The sequence below is a fragment of the Hyperolius riggenbachi genome, chromosome 2, assembly GCF_040937935.1.
Source record: "Hyperolius riggenbachi isolate aHypRig1 chromosome 2, aHypRig1.pri, whole genome shotgun sequence".
NCBI classification, from domain to species: domain Eukaryota; kingdom Metazoa; phylum Chordata; class Amphibia; order Anura; family Hyperoliidae; genus Hyperolius; species Hyperolius riggenbachi.
In genome coordinates, this window is record NC_090647.1 from 48,007,225 (window position 1) to 48,023,388 (window position 16,164).

The 16,164-nt window shown below is 43.3% G+C and overlaps 1 protein-coding gene across 14 annotated transcripts in view; it reads left to right on the forward strand.

Moving 5' to 3' along the window:
• SYTL2 (synaptotagmin like 2) overlaps window positions 1–16,164 on the forward strand; it is a 206,458-nt gene that overhangs the window by 140,023 nt on the left and 50,271 nt on the right. For 10 of the 14 annotated variants that reach the window (XM_068266750.1, XM_068266751.1, XM_068266749.1 and 7 more), the window contains one exon: window positions 8,088–10,967. The exons of the other annotated variants lie outside the window; for them this stretch is intronic. In XM_068266750.1, coding sequence (XP_068122851.1) covers window positions 8,088–10,967 — 2,880 coding nt within the window. The remainder of the gene's footprint in view (window positions 1–8,087; window positions 10,968–16,164) is intronic. 14 annotated transcript variants of the gene reach the window in all.

Genomic DNA, 16,164 nt, shown 5'->3' on the forward strand with positions numbered 1-16,164 from the left:
TACCTTTTATAGAGGTTAACATTTCACTGCAATCTTGAGTTGAGAGAATGTGTTTTTCATGGGTAAATATCAGAGTACATTGTGCAGTTTTAGTAGCTGCCATCTTGTGGCCTATTGCAGTAATGTCGCACATCTAAATATGAAGTGGGGGCTTTCTGAAGCTGAGGGGGAAGAGAGATGGATAGAATTGTAGAGGACTTTCAAGTACTTTTCAGGCATCCATAAGGTAGCCGAGGGGCAGCATAACACTTCCAGGATTTGGAGAAGTGAGGAATGGACAGGTAAATTTGGGGTGTTTTTTGCCTGAAATTTGCACTTTATGCTAAAGAAGTATTTGAGTGTACAGAGGGAGGAGTAAAGATAGAAGCATGCAGTTACAAGGACTGAGCCTTGAGGTATACACAGAGAGAAGGGGGAGTGATAGAGGTAGATTAACCACTGAAAGATATTTGGAACGAGCAGTTTGATAAATCGAAAGTGATTCATAAATAGAAAGTGAATAAAGCGAGGACTAGAGAGAGAGAATAGTCAAGAGAGGAGGCTGGCCACTTTTTATATTCGTACACTGTGGTAAAAATATAAAAATAGATTTCTTCATTTATGTATTTAGTATGTCGGGATGTTTCTTATTTAATGGATTCTTTATGAATATGACTTTTATATAAGCAAATGTCTCATTCGGAGACTGTATTTTCTTTCCCTGTCATCAGATTTCCAGGAACAGAACATATTTATTGTTTTACGTATTTATATAGCGCCGACATATTATCCAGCGCTGTACAGAGTATATTGTCTTGTGAATAACTGTCCCTCAGAGGGGATCACAATCCAGTCCCTACCATAGTCCTACAGTATGTATGATTGGGGGGGGTGTTACGCGGCGGGTAGCGGCGCATCGGCGGTGAGTGGCGGCGATCGTCATCAACACGCAGCAAGCAAAGAAAGTGCAAAATTGTGAAAATTGGTCCAGCGGGACCTGAGCGGCGCCCTCCGGTGGTTGCCAAGGAGGCACTGGCGTAACAATAGGCCCTGCAGCCCCTGCTCCCAGGGGCCCGCTCTGTGCCGTTTTGTGGGTGCTGGAGAGGAAAGCCTTGGCCACAGTCGGCGTGGAGAGGGGAAGTCCCCCCCCCCCCCCTCACCCCGGGGCTCCCCCCTCTGCGCTCCCCTCCAGCTAGTTACAGTGTGGGCAGCGGGCAGATACATACCTTCTATGCGTTCCACCGCATACTCCTCCCTCTAGCAGCTGACGTGAAACTTCCCCTCTCCCCACCGACTGTGGCCAAAGCTTTCCCCTCATGCTGCCACCCCACCAGCCCCCACAAAACTGCCCCGAGCGGGCCCCAGGGAGGGGGGGCCCGCTCTGAAATTCTGCAGGGGGGCCCGGAGGGCCCTAGTTATGCCCCTGCAAGAAGGTTAATGATCATCTAAGCGTGACCAGCTAGAACAACCTTTGACTTATTACACCAGGATTCCGGCTAGGGTTTCACACCTCTGTGTCACTGGCCAGCAAGGAACTCTCTTGATGAAGTTAATTACACCACCAGGTCTTCTCAGAGAGCATACTTTGCTCTCATGAAAAGAACTCTAACACCTATGAAGACAACAGAGATCCCCAGGCTTGACTGCCTGTTATCCATGGACATAAGATTCTGATCTGGCACGTCCAACGGCAATTGGTGCAGCAAACCGATTGCGTTTCTGGTCTCATGGCTCTTCCGTGACATTGTCCTCCCTGGCAAACAGAGTGTGGACATTTTATTTCCCGGATGCTGGTATGGTGGTTGCATAAAACTTCCATCACTTCTCCTCCACCACTGTACTCAACGATACTGCACCATTGGGTTTCTGGTATCTCTGTTCTGCTTCAGGTGACTGACCCTGGATTTTACCTCAGGATTTACCAAGTACCTGTTAGAGTAAATGCTAGTTGGGTCTATAACTTACAGAGCCAAGGTGCTGGGAAAACGTATGAGTTGGCTATTTTCAAAATTGCCATCCTGTATTGTGCAAAATAAAAAAAAGTACAGAATGTGCAGCACAGAATGAAAACTTTTCATTCCCTCATTCCCCTTACAGTTGCTGAAGAAATCCATTGCCATCCTTTTTATACGATTTTTTTTTTTTATTTTTAAAGTATACTTTTAATACTGGTTAGGGTTTGGGTTCCACATCTCTGTATAGCTGAGCAAGCCTAAACATCCGTCTGGTTTACTGTGCTAGGAGAGAGACAGTGCCCCCCCCCCCCCCTTTTTATTTTTATTTATTTATTTTTTATTTTATTTTATAAAGCAAAGGGAAAAGTTTGAGACAGATTACTCAAGCAGAGGCCAGCACAGACAGTAGCTTGTTCACTATTCGTGGAAGACCAGGCTTGTACTGTATATACCGGGGTCAACATGCCTCTATCTTAAAGCGGACTCACACCAAACATTTTTTTTTTTTTTTTTTTATTAAAAATATTTAGTTGCACCACTCTGACACATACAAAGATAAATAAACACTCCTTCAAGCCTATGATCATTTCAGTGACTGCTTTTCACCCTTCTCTTTGCATAACTAGGATTATACAGGGGGCAGCCATTAGCAATTCCTCCATTGCCGGACACCATCTACTCCACCAGTTTGCCGGGACAGAATCCGGCAATATGAAAGGAAGGGAGTGGTTACTCCAATAAATGTAAATCGTTTTATATTTGTCATCATGCAGCTGAAAAAAGGCTGCTATTATTATAATTTAGAAAATAGATTTTATTTCTGAAATCTTGTATTTTGAATTTGGGTCCACTTTAACATTAGATCCTGATCAGTGATGTCACATACTTCGAGTGTTTTAAACCCTTTGGAAGTTATTTTAAGCATGCTTCGTTATACTTACACTACCACTTTATGAAACGCCAACAGTCATTATGGTAAAGCTGCACACTGTACAGATTTACCACCTGCTTCCATTATTTGGCTGAGGGTCACTTTATGTCCAGAGGTGGGAGACTTGGCTTTGGTAGTATTAGGCACTTGTTTTACTGCAGCATTTTAGTGAGGCTCTTTTCCGTTTCTAGAACTTTAAAAATCAAACCACTAGGTGGAGCTTTTAAAACATGTAGTTAGTATAAACATTTGTTCTGATAGAAAATGTTTCAAAACGACACACATCACATTTTCCCACAAGCTGCTGATCTTGCTTGCAGTTGCATGGCGGTGTGAAAGTGATTCATATATGGAATGTAATGTCTACCTCTGAATTCTGTTTATTTAAAACATTTCTGAAATTTCAAATCTTTCTGAAGCATCTCTTTATTCCAGCAAAACTCAAACAGCCGTAAAGGGATATTAACAACTTTTTCTATACTAAAGTATATCTACAACTATATTCTTAGATCTACTTTCCTGCAGGGGCTCTAGATTACCATGGGAACACTTTAGATAAGGAGAGGCTCTAGACCACCAGGGAGGGAAATCAATACCGGGGTGGGGGGGGGGGTGTTTAAGAGATTACTGGACAACCACAAAAACATATATAAGGGGGAGGGACACCACTATTCCACCACGGAACATCTATAAGGGAGGAGGGGAACTACATGGGAAAACTGAGGGGTGGGGAACTAGACCAGGCAATACAGTAAGGATTGCCACTAACTGGGCGCAGGGTCCACTATATGGGGGAATAGCACAGTGGCCATCAAGAGAGGAACAGTATAGGAACCACTGCAAGGTGCACCAGGATAATTAGTAGAGGGCAGTGTATGTAAAGGCACTCTGATGAGGACACTAAAGGTGGTCTTTAATCGAGAGGACATTTTAAAGGACAACTGTAATGAGCGATATGGAGGCTGCCATATTTCCTTTTAAACAATACCAGTTGCCGGGCAGTCCTGCTGAACTATTTGGCTACAGTAGTGTCTGAATAACACCAGAAACAAGCATGCAGATCATGCGTTTCTGACCTTGTCACATCTGACAAATGATCTGCTGCGTGCTTGTTTCGGGGTCTATAGCTAAAAGTATTAGTGGCAGGATAGCCAGGCAACTGGTATTGTTTAAAAGTAAATGAATATGGCAGCCTTCATATCCCTCCTTACAGTTGTCCTTTAACCACTTAACGACCGCCTAACGCCGATAGGCGTCGGCTTCACAGAGACTGCCTCCGTGAACAGTGTGCGAGTCGCCGATCGCGGCTCGTACGCATAATGTAAACACGCGGGGAAGGAATCCCCGCTGTTTACATCACACGGCGCTGCTGCGCAGCAGCTCCGTGACGTAGATCGGCGATCCCCGGCCTCTGATTGCCCGGGGATCGCCGGCATCTGATAGGCAGAAGCCTATCCTATCAGGCACAGGACGGATATCCGTCCTGCGCCGCTCAGAGGAGAAGGGAGAGGGAGGGAAAGCAGGGGAGCCCGGAAAATGCTGCGGAGGGGGGCTTTGAGGAGCCCCCCCGCAAATCAATAGTAGCCGGTGGCGATCAGACCCCCCCCTGCAGGACATCCACCTAGTGGGGAAAAAAGGGGGGTAGTCTGATCGCCCTGCCACATTCTTGATCGGTGCTGCGGGCTGTAGAGCCCAGGCAGCACCGATCATTGCAAAATCCCCTGGTCCTTAAGTGGTTAATGGGGACAACTAAAAGGGAGACGTGCGATAGGCACGTATAATAGAGGCACCATTAGGGAGGGGATGCAATGGAAACCACAACCCATAAAATAAAACTATTAATTACCCACCTTATTAACCTTTTCACCATTAATATTTTTTGGGTTTTTTTTAAAGGTGAAAAAGTGTGCACTATAGGAAAAGTACCACTTTATATTAAAACCCAATATCCCTATATTTTGTCCCAGCAACATATTTGAGTTTTGTAATAAAATTTCCAAAAACATCTGTAGCTTTTATCAAAAACTGAGAAAATGTATTTTTTTTCTTTCTGCCCATTACAATGCATAGCCAATAAAATTGTTCGGATGATAAAAATTGCCACCCAAAGAGCCTAATTTGTCACGAAGTAAAGGTGAAAACTAGGAATGGTCGATGAAAATGCAATTCATTGAGTTTATACAGAATTATGCAAATGTATTTTTCTGCAAATGTTTGCAGCTTGAAAATACACCAGTCGAATACCACCTCTCCATTTCAAAGCTACATACATTTACATACAAATTTGCATATTCTTTGCATCTTCTTGACGATCCCTAGCAAAAGCAAGGTCTAGTTGTGAAGGGTTTAATGTGTGGTCTTTTGGCTGGAGTTCTCTTTTAAGATGAGACAAGTTAAAGGAAAATCCCACTTTTATTAAAAAATGCTATAGACCTAGACCAGTATTTCACTAGGTTTTTTTTTTGGGGGGGGGGGGGTGGTTGTACATTAATGCTAATTGTTCTTCCCCATTGCGGCCATCTGATGATTTCTAAAACTGGCATTAAATTCTTAGAGGACCTGAAGGGTGAGATATATGGAGGTTGACCTATTTGATTTTAAACCATCCACCTTGTCTGGCTGTCCTGCCGTATATGCAAAAAGGCACCAGGAAATAACCACTAGTAGTATATTGGTAAATTTACTGATAGTCTACTATTTTGCAGTGCTAATTTAGATTGTAAAATATTGGTAATGACACCAATGTTTTACTACCCAGCTAAACCTAACCCTATTCTCACACAGAGCCCTCATTACTGATGTCCAACCCCAACCTGCCCCCCTTCAAAGCCTAACCTTGCCTTTTGCTGATGCCTAACGCTAACTGACCTCCCCCCAACACACACACTGATGCCTAACCTTCTAAGACTCACCCCCCCCCCCCCCCCACCACCACCACCACCACCACCACCACCACCACCACCAAAACCCAACAGACAAATATTTTGGTGCTGTGGAAGTGAGAGTGGCCGTAGGTGCCATACTTAAAGGGAAGGTCCGGGGAACAAAAAAAAAAAGAAATCCACTTACCTCTGGCTTCCTCCAGCCCATGGCAGCCGTCCTGTGCCCTCACCACAGCGCCATTGGCTCCCTGTCCCCTCCAGTGCAGATGCCGACCTCGCCAGGTTGGCATCTGCCTGCATCTTCCTGCGTTCCACTGTGCGGCTCTGAGTCGCACTGACATCATCCGGGCTGTTCCGCGCAGACGCAGAACTACTGCAGTACAGTTCGGATGACGTTAGCGTGACTGAGAGCCGCAGGCACAGTCGGCATCTTGCGCCAGAGGGGACCCTGGACCACCAGCATAGAGTGGAGCTGCGGCATAGGCACAGGACTGCTGGCTGGGGCTGGAGGAAGCCCCAGGTAAGTGGATTTTATTATTCTCTTACTCCTCGGATGTGTCCTTTACTTTGGCTATGAGGGGAATTTGGGCACCAGAGGCAACCCATAAAATCGTAGGTGTGGGCCCCATATTGTGCAAATAACGCTGGCACCCAAACTTCCTACTTCTGTCTTGCTCATCCTCTGCCTCTAATACTTGTACCAGTAGACCCTTATCGGGCATGCAGATCAGATGTTTTTGCCAAAAATGTGCTTAGGGCTAACTGCATGCTTGTTTTTAGCTGTGTGATTCAGACGCATCTGAAGCCAGTAGGAAGAGCAGGACAGCCAGGCAACTGGTATTGTCTAAAAAGGAATTAAATATGGCAGCCTCCATATCCCTCTCACTTTAGGTTTCATTTAAACTGCGCTTCTTTGCAACTTTGGCAACTACTCTTGGGTACAGACTGCTCATAAACTCCCATTTTACTGCATGAGTAATAAGCAGAGTCATGGTTAATCGTTCTTAACTACTGGGCCAAACCATTGGCTACCTGCAATCCTGACGCTCCAATATGCCAGTATTAGAAACACTGTGACTGTGACACTGTGACTTTAAAGTGTACCAGAGACGTTCCAAATGAAAGTATACTTACCCGGGGCTTCCTGATCCTGCATAAGCAGGTGAGTCCTTTGCCGTCCTCCCACGGTCTGCTGTTCGGCATGCGATAAGCCCTGCTAAAATCCTCAGACGCGCCAGTCCGGGTCTACTATGCATGCGCAGGAGGTCCACGCATGTGCAGAAGACCCAGACTGGACATGACTGAGGCTATTACCAGGGCTGTACAGCAGACCGCAGGAGGACGGGGAAGACTCACCTGTTTATGCATCGGCAGGAAGCCCTGGGTAAGTATAGTTTTTTTTGTTTTTTCATTTGAAACCTCTCTGGTTTCCTATAAACAAGATTACATTTTTTCAGTTAATCCTTGCAATAGATGCATTTGCACGAATTGGATAATACTTTTCTTGACAAAGTGGAATTTGCATTTTAAGTGTGATCATGTGTTTATTAGTAGATATGCCCAGGGGTGTAACTAGAAGAGGACTGCTAGGGCTGTTGCTAAGGATAAGAAGGCAAAATTATTTTCCTGAAGCCTTTCTAAGTCTTTGTCCTAGATAGTAGGTAGCAGTAAGACGGGAAAATGGATCTGGTGGGTAAAAGCTCCACTGTATCTGAAGCAAAGCGGGCAGGGTTCAAATGGTGGTGGTATGTTTTTCATCTGTCCCTTTCTTGTAATGGCTCCTCTACTGTCCATCAGATTCGAAGGTGGGGGGGTTCCTCTTTAATTAGGGGGTGCAGCCAACACTATCTAAAGAGTAATGTAGGGGGTGGAGTTACACAGGACAGGTATTTAACACTAGCATAAGTAAATAGGTAATTTATTTATTTTTTCTAACCAGATAAGTTTCAAATATTTGTTTAGAAGCCTACTTGTAGGTTTAACTGGAAAATAGAATTGCTCACATAGATATGGCTATCTTAAAAAAAAAAAAAGTAAAACCAAACACTACATGCTTGTAAGTGTTGTCCTTTTTGTATATTAGTGAATCTAATTTCTAGAACTAATTGTGCAGTTGTTATGATGCATATAGTAGACAATAGCTACATGGAGTCATAAGTTCTATAAAATGTTGCAAATACGGGGTGTCATTTCTCCGCCATTTGGTATTACAGTTTTCCCAGAGAGCCCAGGTTGCAAAACTCTCTAGTTACACCTCTGCGAATGTCTACACAGCATGGTTATTTTTGCCTATGTTGCAACTATACAATCTGGAAATCGTTTATCTTGGTTTTCCTACAGACTTTGATTTGGACGATGCCCTTATGGAGCCAACGTTCCATGGCCAAAGAGACACAACTCGTTATATTAACCAAAATGAAAAGTCGCTGGAGTTTGGAAAAAGCTACGGTGGAGGAGGCAAAATAACCTTTGACGGGAGTACCAAGCCAAAAGGCAGCTACACTTCATTCAGTGAAGAAGACTTTGCTCCAGAAAAAGCCATAAACACTGAAACTGCAAACCGTAATCTGGAACACAAGCCAACAGTCATTAGTGATGAATCTGAGTCTTTTCCACCATGGAGACGACCATTTGTGTTTGGGAGCCAAGAACCAAGATCTCCTTCTGATATGACTAAAGAAAAAATGTCTAAACATGATTTGTCAGAATCCCCTAAAATTGACTTCAAAGATGATTATCTCTTTGTTAAACCCTTCTCAGATAATTTGCCACAAACTAAATATTCCTCTGGAGATTATGGTGGTGAAATCAAATACAAGTCCATGTTTCTCCAAAATCAGGAGAAAGCAGAACATAGACCAGATGGACTGGCTACCGATTTGCCAGGACCTTATAAAAGCAGGACCAGTGGTGGTGAAACTTTTCTACGTGAAAATAAAGGAAGAAAGGATTTACCCAGCTCAGCAAACTTTAAAGTGCTTTCTCTGAAGGACAGAATTGAAATGCCAAGCGAACAGTTGTCCAACCCTTCCCAGTTTCAGAGCTTAAAGCATTTCTGGAATGTAGAGGAGAAAAATCAGCCAAGAGAAACAAAAGCTGCATCACCAGATAGAATACTCACAGATATCTCAATCAGGAACAAGCCTGCTAGAGCTGATCTTAAACAAAGGAACTCTCAGGAGCTTCCATCAGAGGGTTCAGTATTGCCAAACACATATGACAGCCTTTCGGAAGAAGAACAAACATCTCAGAAAGTAGCCTCCTGGTTAGCACAAACACCAGGTGTGTTTGGAGTTGATCAGATGGATCGAAGTGAAGATCAGTTATATCCTGTGGAGGGCATTGTAGAGCATGTCCAGAAGTCAACTATACCTAAGAAAACTGATGAGGAATTTACAAATGCTCTTCAGAAACTCAGAGAAGAGTCGTTGGAAGCCCCTAGGGTAACAGAAACTAGAAGGCTAAAGACAGAAGAAATCCAGATTGAGCCACAGGAAAAAAAAGATTTTGTGGACCGCAAACAAACCATTACAGTCTCCTCCTCTGTTTCTCGAAATTTGTTGGAACCAGACCTGTCACCTACCAATCTTAATAAGACTGACCGAGGATTTTATACACGAGTCATAGAAAGAAGTAGCACGCAGTCCCCTGCAAAAGATGCTTTTACTTCTGAAACAAAGAGAGAACCTATTGAAGAAAATATAGAGAAAACTGTGGCTCCAACAAAGACTGCAAGTGAATTTCAAATGAGTTTTGAGAAGCTCAAGGAGGAATATGACTCTCTTGGTGAACTCCAAACAGAACAGCCACCTCAGCCCAGTGGGGAACCTACAAGCGAGACTGTTGAAGTTATAGAGAAGTCAGCTGCATCCAAGAGTCCAGATCAACATGAATTTGTATCTGCATTAAAGAAACTTGAAATTGAAGCTTTAAATCCACCACTTATGGAAATAAGTAACGCACGCTCCCCTGCAAAAGAATACTTTACTAAAGAAACAATGAGAGAACCTATTGAAGAAAATATAGAGAAAACTGTAGCTCCAGCAAAGACGGCTAGTGAATTTAAAATAAGTTTTGAGAAGCTCAAGGAGGAATATGACTCACTTGGTGAACTCCAAACAGAACAGCCACCTCAGCCCAGTGAGGAACCTGCAAACGAGACTGTGGAAATTGTAGAGAAGTCAGCGGCATCCAAAAGTCCAGATACTCATGAATTTATAACTGCATTGAAGAAACTAGAAATTGAAGCTTCAAAACCACCACTTATCTCAGATGTTGATGCTGAAGTTCAAAATGGTCTTGCTGAAGAAGAAGAAATGAGACCAGAAACAGTCAGTTTGGTTAAGTCCCCATTTAAAATTAGTTTTGAACACTTCAGCTCAAGCAAGGACAATGAGTTTGAGGCACTCCCTGTAGTTGACCCTGCAGCGCACCAACCTCAACAAAGGTATCTACCTAATAAAGGAGCTGATGATGCAGAGGTTTGTGACTTTGATGAAACTGTAGAGAAGACCAGAGTGCCAAGTAGGAAAGATGAGGAACTCAGTACTGCCTTGAGAAAGTTAGAACTTGAAGCTTTTGAACATCAGCCTGTTGATGAAAATGTCGTCAGTGTGAACCAAGTTGTTGAATTTGAAAAGCCTGAAAGTCGACAGGCTTTGCAGACTGAACTGGAGGAAGACCATTCTTATTTGAAGGATTCAATTAAATTTAGAAAGGAGGCGAATGAACTTGAACCGTTACCCCAGGCTTCTACTTGTGATTTTAAGAGAAGATATGAAGACCATCAGCCAGACATTTTTGATGGAAGGCAGCCAGTGGTCGAGGAAACTGTAGAAAGTAGCATTGTTGAAAATCAAGAAAGTGGTGCTGATTTTCACAACCGTCTACTGCGCTTGGAAGAAGCTGCTGCCATAATTCCTGAAGAACCAGAAGATTTATTGGCGAATAATACAGTCCGAGTTTCCCAGTATCCTAACCGAGAAGTATTGATTTCTAAAAAAGTATACTCTAGCATAGAGTCCACGCCGACCTCTCCTGATTACTCAGTGGAGAGCAAGAAAGCCAAACAAGAAGGACTTGAAGACTATCCAGTTAGCAAACCAACAGAACTTGATGTAAAGTCAAGAGACTATCCTCCTCATAAAGAGCTGGCAAACCATTCCAACTTGCCTGCAGACAACTCTGGCTTATATGTAGCAAGCGCAGGAAATGTGCCATGTGAGAATTTTAATCTTCCATTTCATTTGCATTATCTTGTTTGTTTGAACTCTTAGGGCCCTTTTCCACTAGCAATCGCAATAACAAATCACAAACGCCCGCCATTGCAATTTTTCATTAATTTTGTTATGCGATTGCGATTTTTTTTTTTTTATTTGCATTGCATTTTCCCTTATTGAAATCGGTCCAGAAAGCGGTTGCAATTTGCGATTTATAAATCAAATCACTATAGTGGAAAATACTACTTATGATTTCTATGATAAAGTAGCAACCTTAGCGATTTAAAAATTACTAGCGATTTTTGTGATTCGGCCGTGCAGTGGAAAAAGGCCCTTACATTGTTTTACCATACATTTTTAAGTTTGTTTCTTCCAGCTAAGTTGACTCTTATTCCTAAAAAGCAATTGCTCTCTTTACTAGAGTTGATCCATGAAATGTTTCTATTCATTGATCATCTCTACTCTTCACTGCTCTGCAATTGATTGTACTAGTTGTAACCACAGCGGGCGTTTGCAACAGTGAGAAGTTACAACTTTGATAACCTTTTCAGGGGAGAACATGCAGGAGATTTTTTTTAGGATGTGTACAAATGTCCACTTTTGATTGGGCAATTTTACCGCTTTGATATGGTATGAGAGTACCTTCACAATTTCTGCAAAGTAATCTGTAAGCCCTCATATTACATGGAAGTGGTCAAATTGTCCAGTCATTGGCCAATCCAAAATTAGATCCGTGTGCATACTCGTAGCTGGAGAAAATTTGCTTTAACTGTCACCCGAAGGAAGTAATATGGAGGCTGCAATATTTCCTTTTAAACAATACCAGTTACCTGGCAGTCCTGTTGTTCTTTTGGATATCAGTGTTTGAATCGCACACCTTAAACAAGCATGTGGCTAATCTAGTCAGACTTGAGTCTGCATGCTCGTTCAGTGTTTATTGCTAGAAGTGCTGGAGGCACAGAATCAGGAGGACAGCATGGTAACTTTCATTTATTTTTATTTATTTATTTATTTTTTGAAATCAATATGACAGCCTCCATATCCCTCACATCTGGTTCCCTTTGATTACAAATTTTAAACTGAATTTAAAAGGTAGATTAAAGAGAAACTCCGACCAAGAATTGAACTTTATCCCAATCAGTAGCTGATACCCACTTTTACATGAAAAATATAATGATTTTCACAAACAGACCATCAGGGGGCGCTGTATGACTGATTTTGTGCTGAAACCCCTCCCACAAGAGGCTCTGGTACCGTACGGTACTCTGGGCAAACTGCCACAATGTAACAATGACACACACAGGAAATGGCTGTTTATAGCTGTCTGTTAAAGCAGAACAGCTACATAATCTGCCCACAGTAACAATGTCACCATGTAATACATGTCAGAATGTGAATCTGGGAGAGGAAAGATTTTACAATGAGCAAACTCTGACTAAATCATGTATACATAATTATTGTAAAAATTAAGCACCTTTTTATATTAAATTATTTTCACTGGAGTTCCTCTTTAAGTCCTGTAAATTAGAAGTTACTGTGAAGGACCTAACTTGATGGTGTGAGACCTATACCAAAATTCATATTTACATATTCCATTTCTAAGGGCTCAGAACAAATTTACACATGGATAAATATGTGTAAATTAGGTTGTAGTTGTTGCCCATGATAGCCCCTTGCATGCCAGTTTTTAACTTTTTTTCCCCTTCCATTTTAGAAGATGCAAAATAATCAGGGTTCTGTGGTGTATACCGTGATGGTCAGGTCTAGGAGATCTCACAGAGAAGCATGTGATTTGTTTGATCAGCTGATAGATTTGCAAAGCTCTGATTTGCTGTGATCACATCCTAATTTAGCACATAAACATGACTAGCAAATCAGAGACTTGCAGAAGTGTCACCTGACCAAACCGATCATTTTTCTCCAGAAGTTCTCCTAGACATGACCATCCTGTGTTCTTTCCAGATGTCCAATTACTTTTAAGTGTATGGTCTATTACTGAAGCACAGGTATCGCCTAGGACAGTGCTGTCCAACTCCAATCCTCGAGCCGAGGTACTTGCACACTTTTGGCACAGCTCAAATTTAATTGATAGGACTGAACCAGAAAAGGTGGGGTTCATAAAGTAGAACATATTTCTCAGTCAATCCTAAACACTGGCATGGATATGGCCCTCGAGGATTGGAGTTGGTCAGTCACATCCTAGGAGATGCGACTTGATCCGAGCCTTGGCATTCTAAATAGATTGGTGTAAGCATAAATGTGGAGGTCAGTAAACCTACTAACTTGTGAGCTCACCTCAACGCCTTCACTTACCAATTGTTTTACTTGAGTTTCTTCTACAAGTTTATTTTCTCTGTTATGATGCTCTTGATACAATTAATCTAACTTTTTTCCAGCAGGTGAGCTCCGAAAGTACCGTATATACTCGCATAGAAGCCGAATTTTTGAGCACAAAAAATGTGCTCAAAAGTCCCCCCTTCGGCTTCTATGCGGGTCAGTGCCCTCCGGGGGCCCTCCCGACTTGTCACTGAGGAGTGTAAGGGATTGTGCAATGATCCCCCACTCATGTGCTGCATCCCCGGCTGCCTCGTATGTGACTGCACACTCGTGGCAACGGTGTATAATCCAGCATTGCATCTGACCTGTTTCCCCTGGGTAAGTTGTAAGAGAGAAGGACATTGTCACTGCTCCACAGGCGCACAGTTTAAAACAGAGATGCCGCTTCCTCCAGGGCTCCCCGCTGTGTCCATGTCCGTGGTAGTTCAGACGCAGTGCATGTATCAGTCACGTGCAGCTCTGGGGATTCCCTTGCCTCTCTGCCCCGCTCGCTGTTTCTCAAGGCGCCACTAGATGGCGTCATATGAGAGACAGCGAACGGGACAGAGGCAAGGGAATCCCCAGAGCTGCACGTGACTCTGATACATGCACTGCGTCTGAACTACCACGGACATGGACACAGCGGGGAGCCCTGGAGGAAGCAGCAACTTCATTTTGAAGGTGCGTCTGTGGGGCAGTGACGATGTCTCTCTCTCTGCTACAACTGATCAGGGGACACAGGTCAGTTGCAGTGCTGGGTTACACTCTATGTTGCCGCTGGGGTGCAGGGACATAAGAGAGAGGGGGGAGCAGGCCAGCACGATCATTGCACGATCCCTTACACAAGTCAGCCCCCTTGTGCTGGTGGTTACACATGTCATGCCAGCCTGCCAGTCAGTCAGTCAGTCCAGTGACATGTGTTGTTCCTTATCCTGCTAGCCAGATACTCTAGTCAACTCTTGTTGTTGTTGTCCCTGCTATACCAGCCTGCCAGTCCAGCCACACCAGCCTGCCAGTCCATGTGTTGTCTTCCCTAACTTTCCAGCCAGCCATTCCAGTCTGAACTTGTTGTCCATGTCCCTGTCATGCCAGCCTGCCAGTCCATATGTGTTGTCCTTATCCCTGTACTGCTAGCCAGACCCTCATTTTAACAATGAAGGGTTGAAATGGTACTGAATTCAGAACTTCCTTTCTATTTATACTGTGGAGGGGGCTATACTGGGGAGAGGGAGGCTTATATGCGAGTCAATCACTTTTTCCAGTTTTTCAAAGGAAAAGTGGGTACTTCGGCTTATATGCGGGTCGGCTTATATGCGAGTATATACGGTAAATGGTTCATTTGTGAATTTGTTTAATTTAACCCCTTGGTCAATGTATGATTTATTTTGACAGGTACACTAGTTCACATCGTAAGTCTTCTGTCTGTGGGTTCTTGTCCTTTTTTAGCCTATTAAGACTCTAATTAAAGAACAACTCCAGACAAATATATAATGTTAAAGTGCAGCTAATCTTTATACCGTTTTCCCACTTATTCACAGATTTTACTTCCTACTGGGTAAGAAACTATTTCACACTCTAGTCGGCCTCCCATGTAAACCATAACCCTCATTTCAGCTAGCCTATCTTCTGCTGCAGTACTGGATGACCAAAGCAATCCTGCTCTGAATGGTTCCACGTGTATTTTTGAAGTATCGGTGTCCATAAAGGCATCTTAGTTCGATCATATGGCGTGTATGCAAACACAGCTGGGCCTGACACCTGTTTTACAGCTCTCTGGGTGCGTCATCAGAGGCTATAAATGTATAGTAGTTCCTGATTGTTAGTGGGCACACAAGATGCAAATCACATCCATGAGTGGGTGGAGGCCTAAGGTAGAACTGAAGTAAAAGGTCACAGCATGTGTTATGTGGCCAAAGGCTAAAATGGTTTACTTGTGGGATACCTCCTTGGATCCCTCAATGTGCATTGCTGCCCTGCCCTACTTTCCATCCTTAAAATCCATTAAGGATCTCTACAATTGCATTAAAGAAACTGGGAGTGTCTTTCCGTAGAACACATTGCAGTGCCACCAGCCTCATCTTCAGCTTTATGAAGCAGTGAGTTCCTGATCCATAATACATTTCAGCCTGGTAGTCTATGAACCATATTGGCTGAAAAGTTGAGTTTGACTGGCCTTAAAGTTGACAAAACAAATAACATTTATATCGTGCTTTTCTCCTGGCGGACACAAAGTGCCAGAGCTGCAGCCACTAGGACGCGCACTATAGGCAGTAGCAGTGTTAGGGAGACTTGCCTAAGGTCTTCTACTGAATAGGTGCTGGCTTACTAAACCGGCAGAGCCAAGATTCGAACTCTGGTTTTGTCAGAGGCAGAGCCTTTAACCATTGCACCATCCGTTGACAGTATTAAAATACATTGGAAGTACGGTAATGGGTCCAATATGTCTGGGATTCCCTCCAGGACACCTAGTTAATGTCCTTCTTATTTTCCTTCCTTTTTATCCCCTAGAATTTTTTGAGCATGTGCAATATTGTTTTAGTTACTGACCTGCCAAAGATTGCAAGTTGCAGTTCAGCTTGCTTGATCTGGAAGCTAATGGGCAAGAGGAAGGTGGTGCTTAGGATTACCTTAAATAATGAGATGGCTCTCCGGCAGTCACAGCGGGGTGTGTCATTGAGCCTGGGGGATTGCTACCTCCAACTAAAAAACTTTTTCACACCTAGAATTGGTGTCATCATTCCTAATGTATGCGTTCAGCACTTAAAGAGACACTGAAGCAAAAAAAGTAGAGGATTTGTATTTGTAGTACAGCTAAAAAATAAAACATTAGGAGCTGAGATCGAAATCTAATATTGTTTCCAGTACAGGAAGAAACTCCTGCA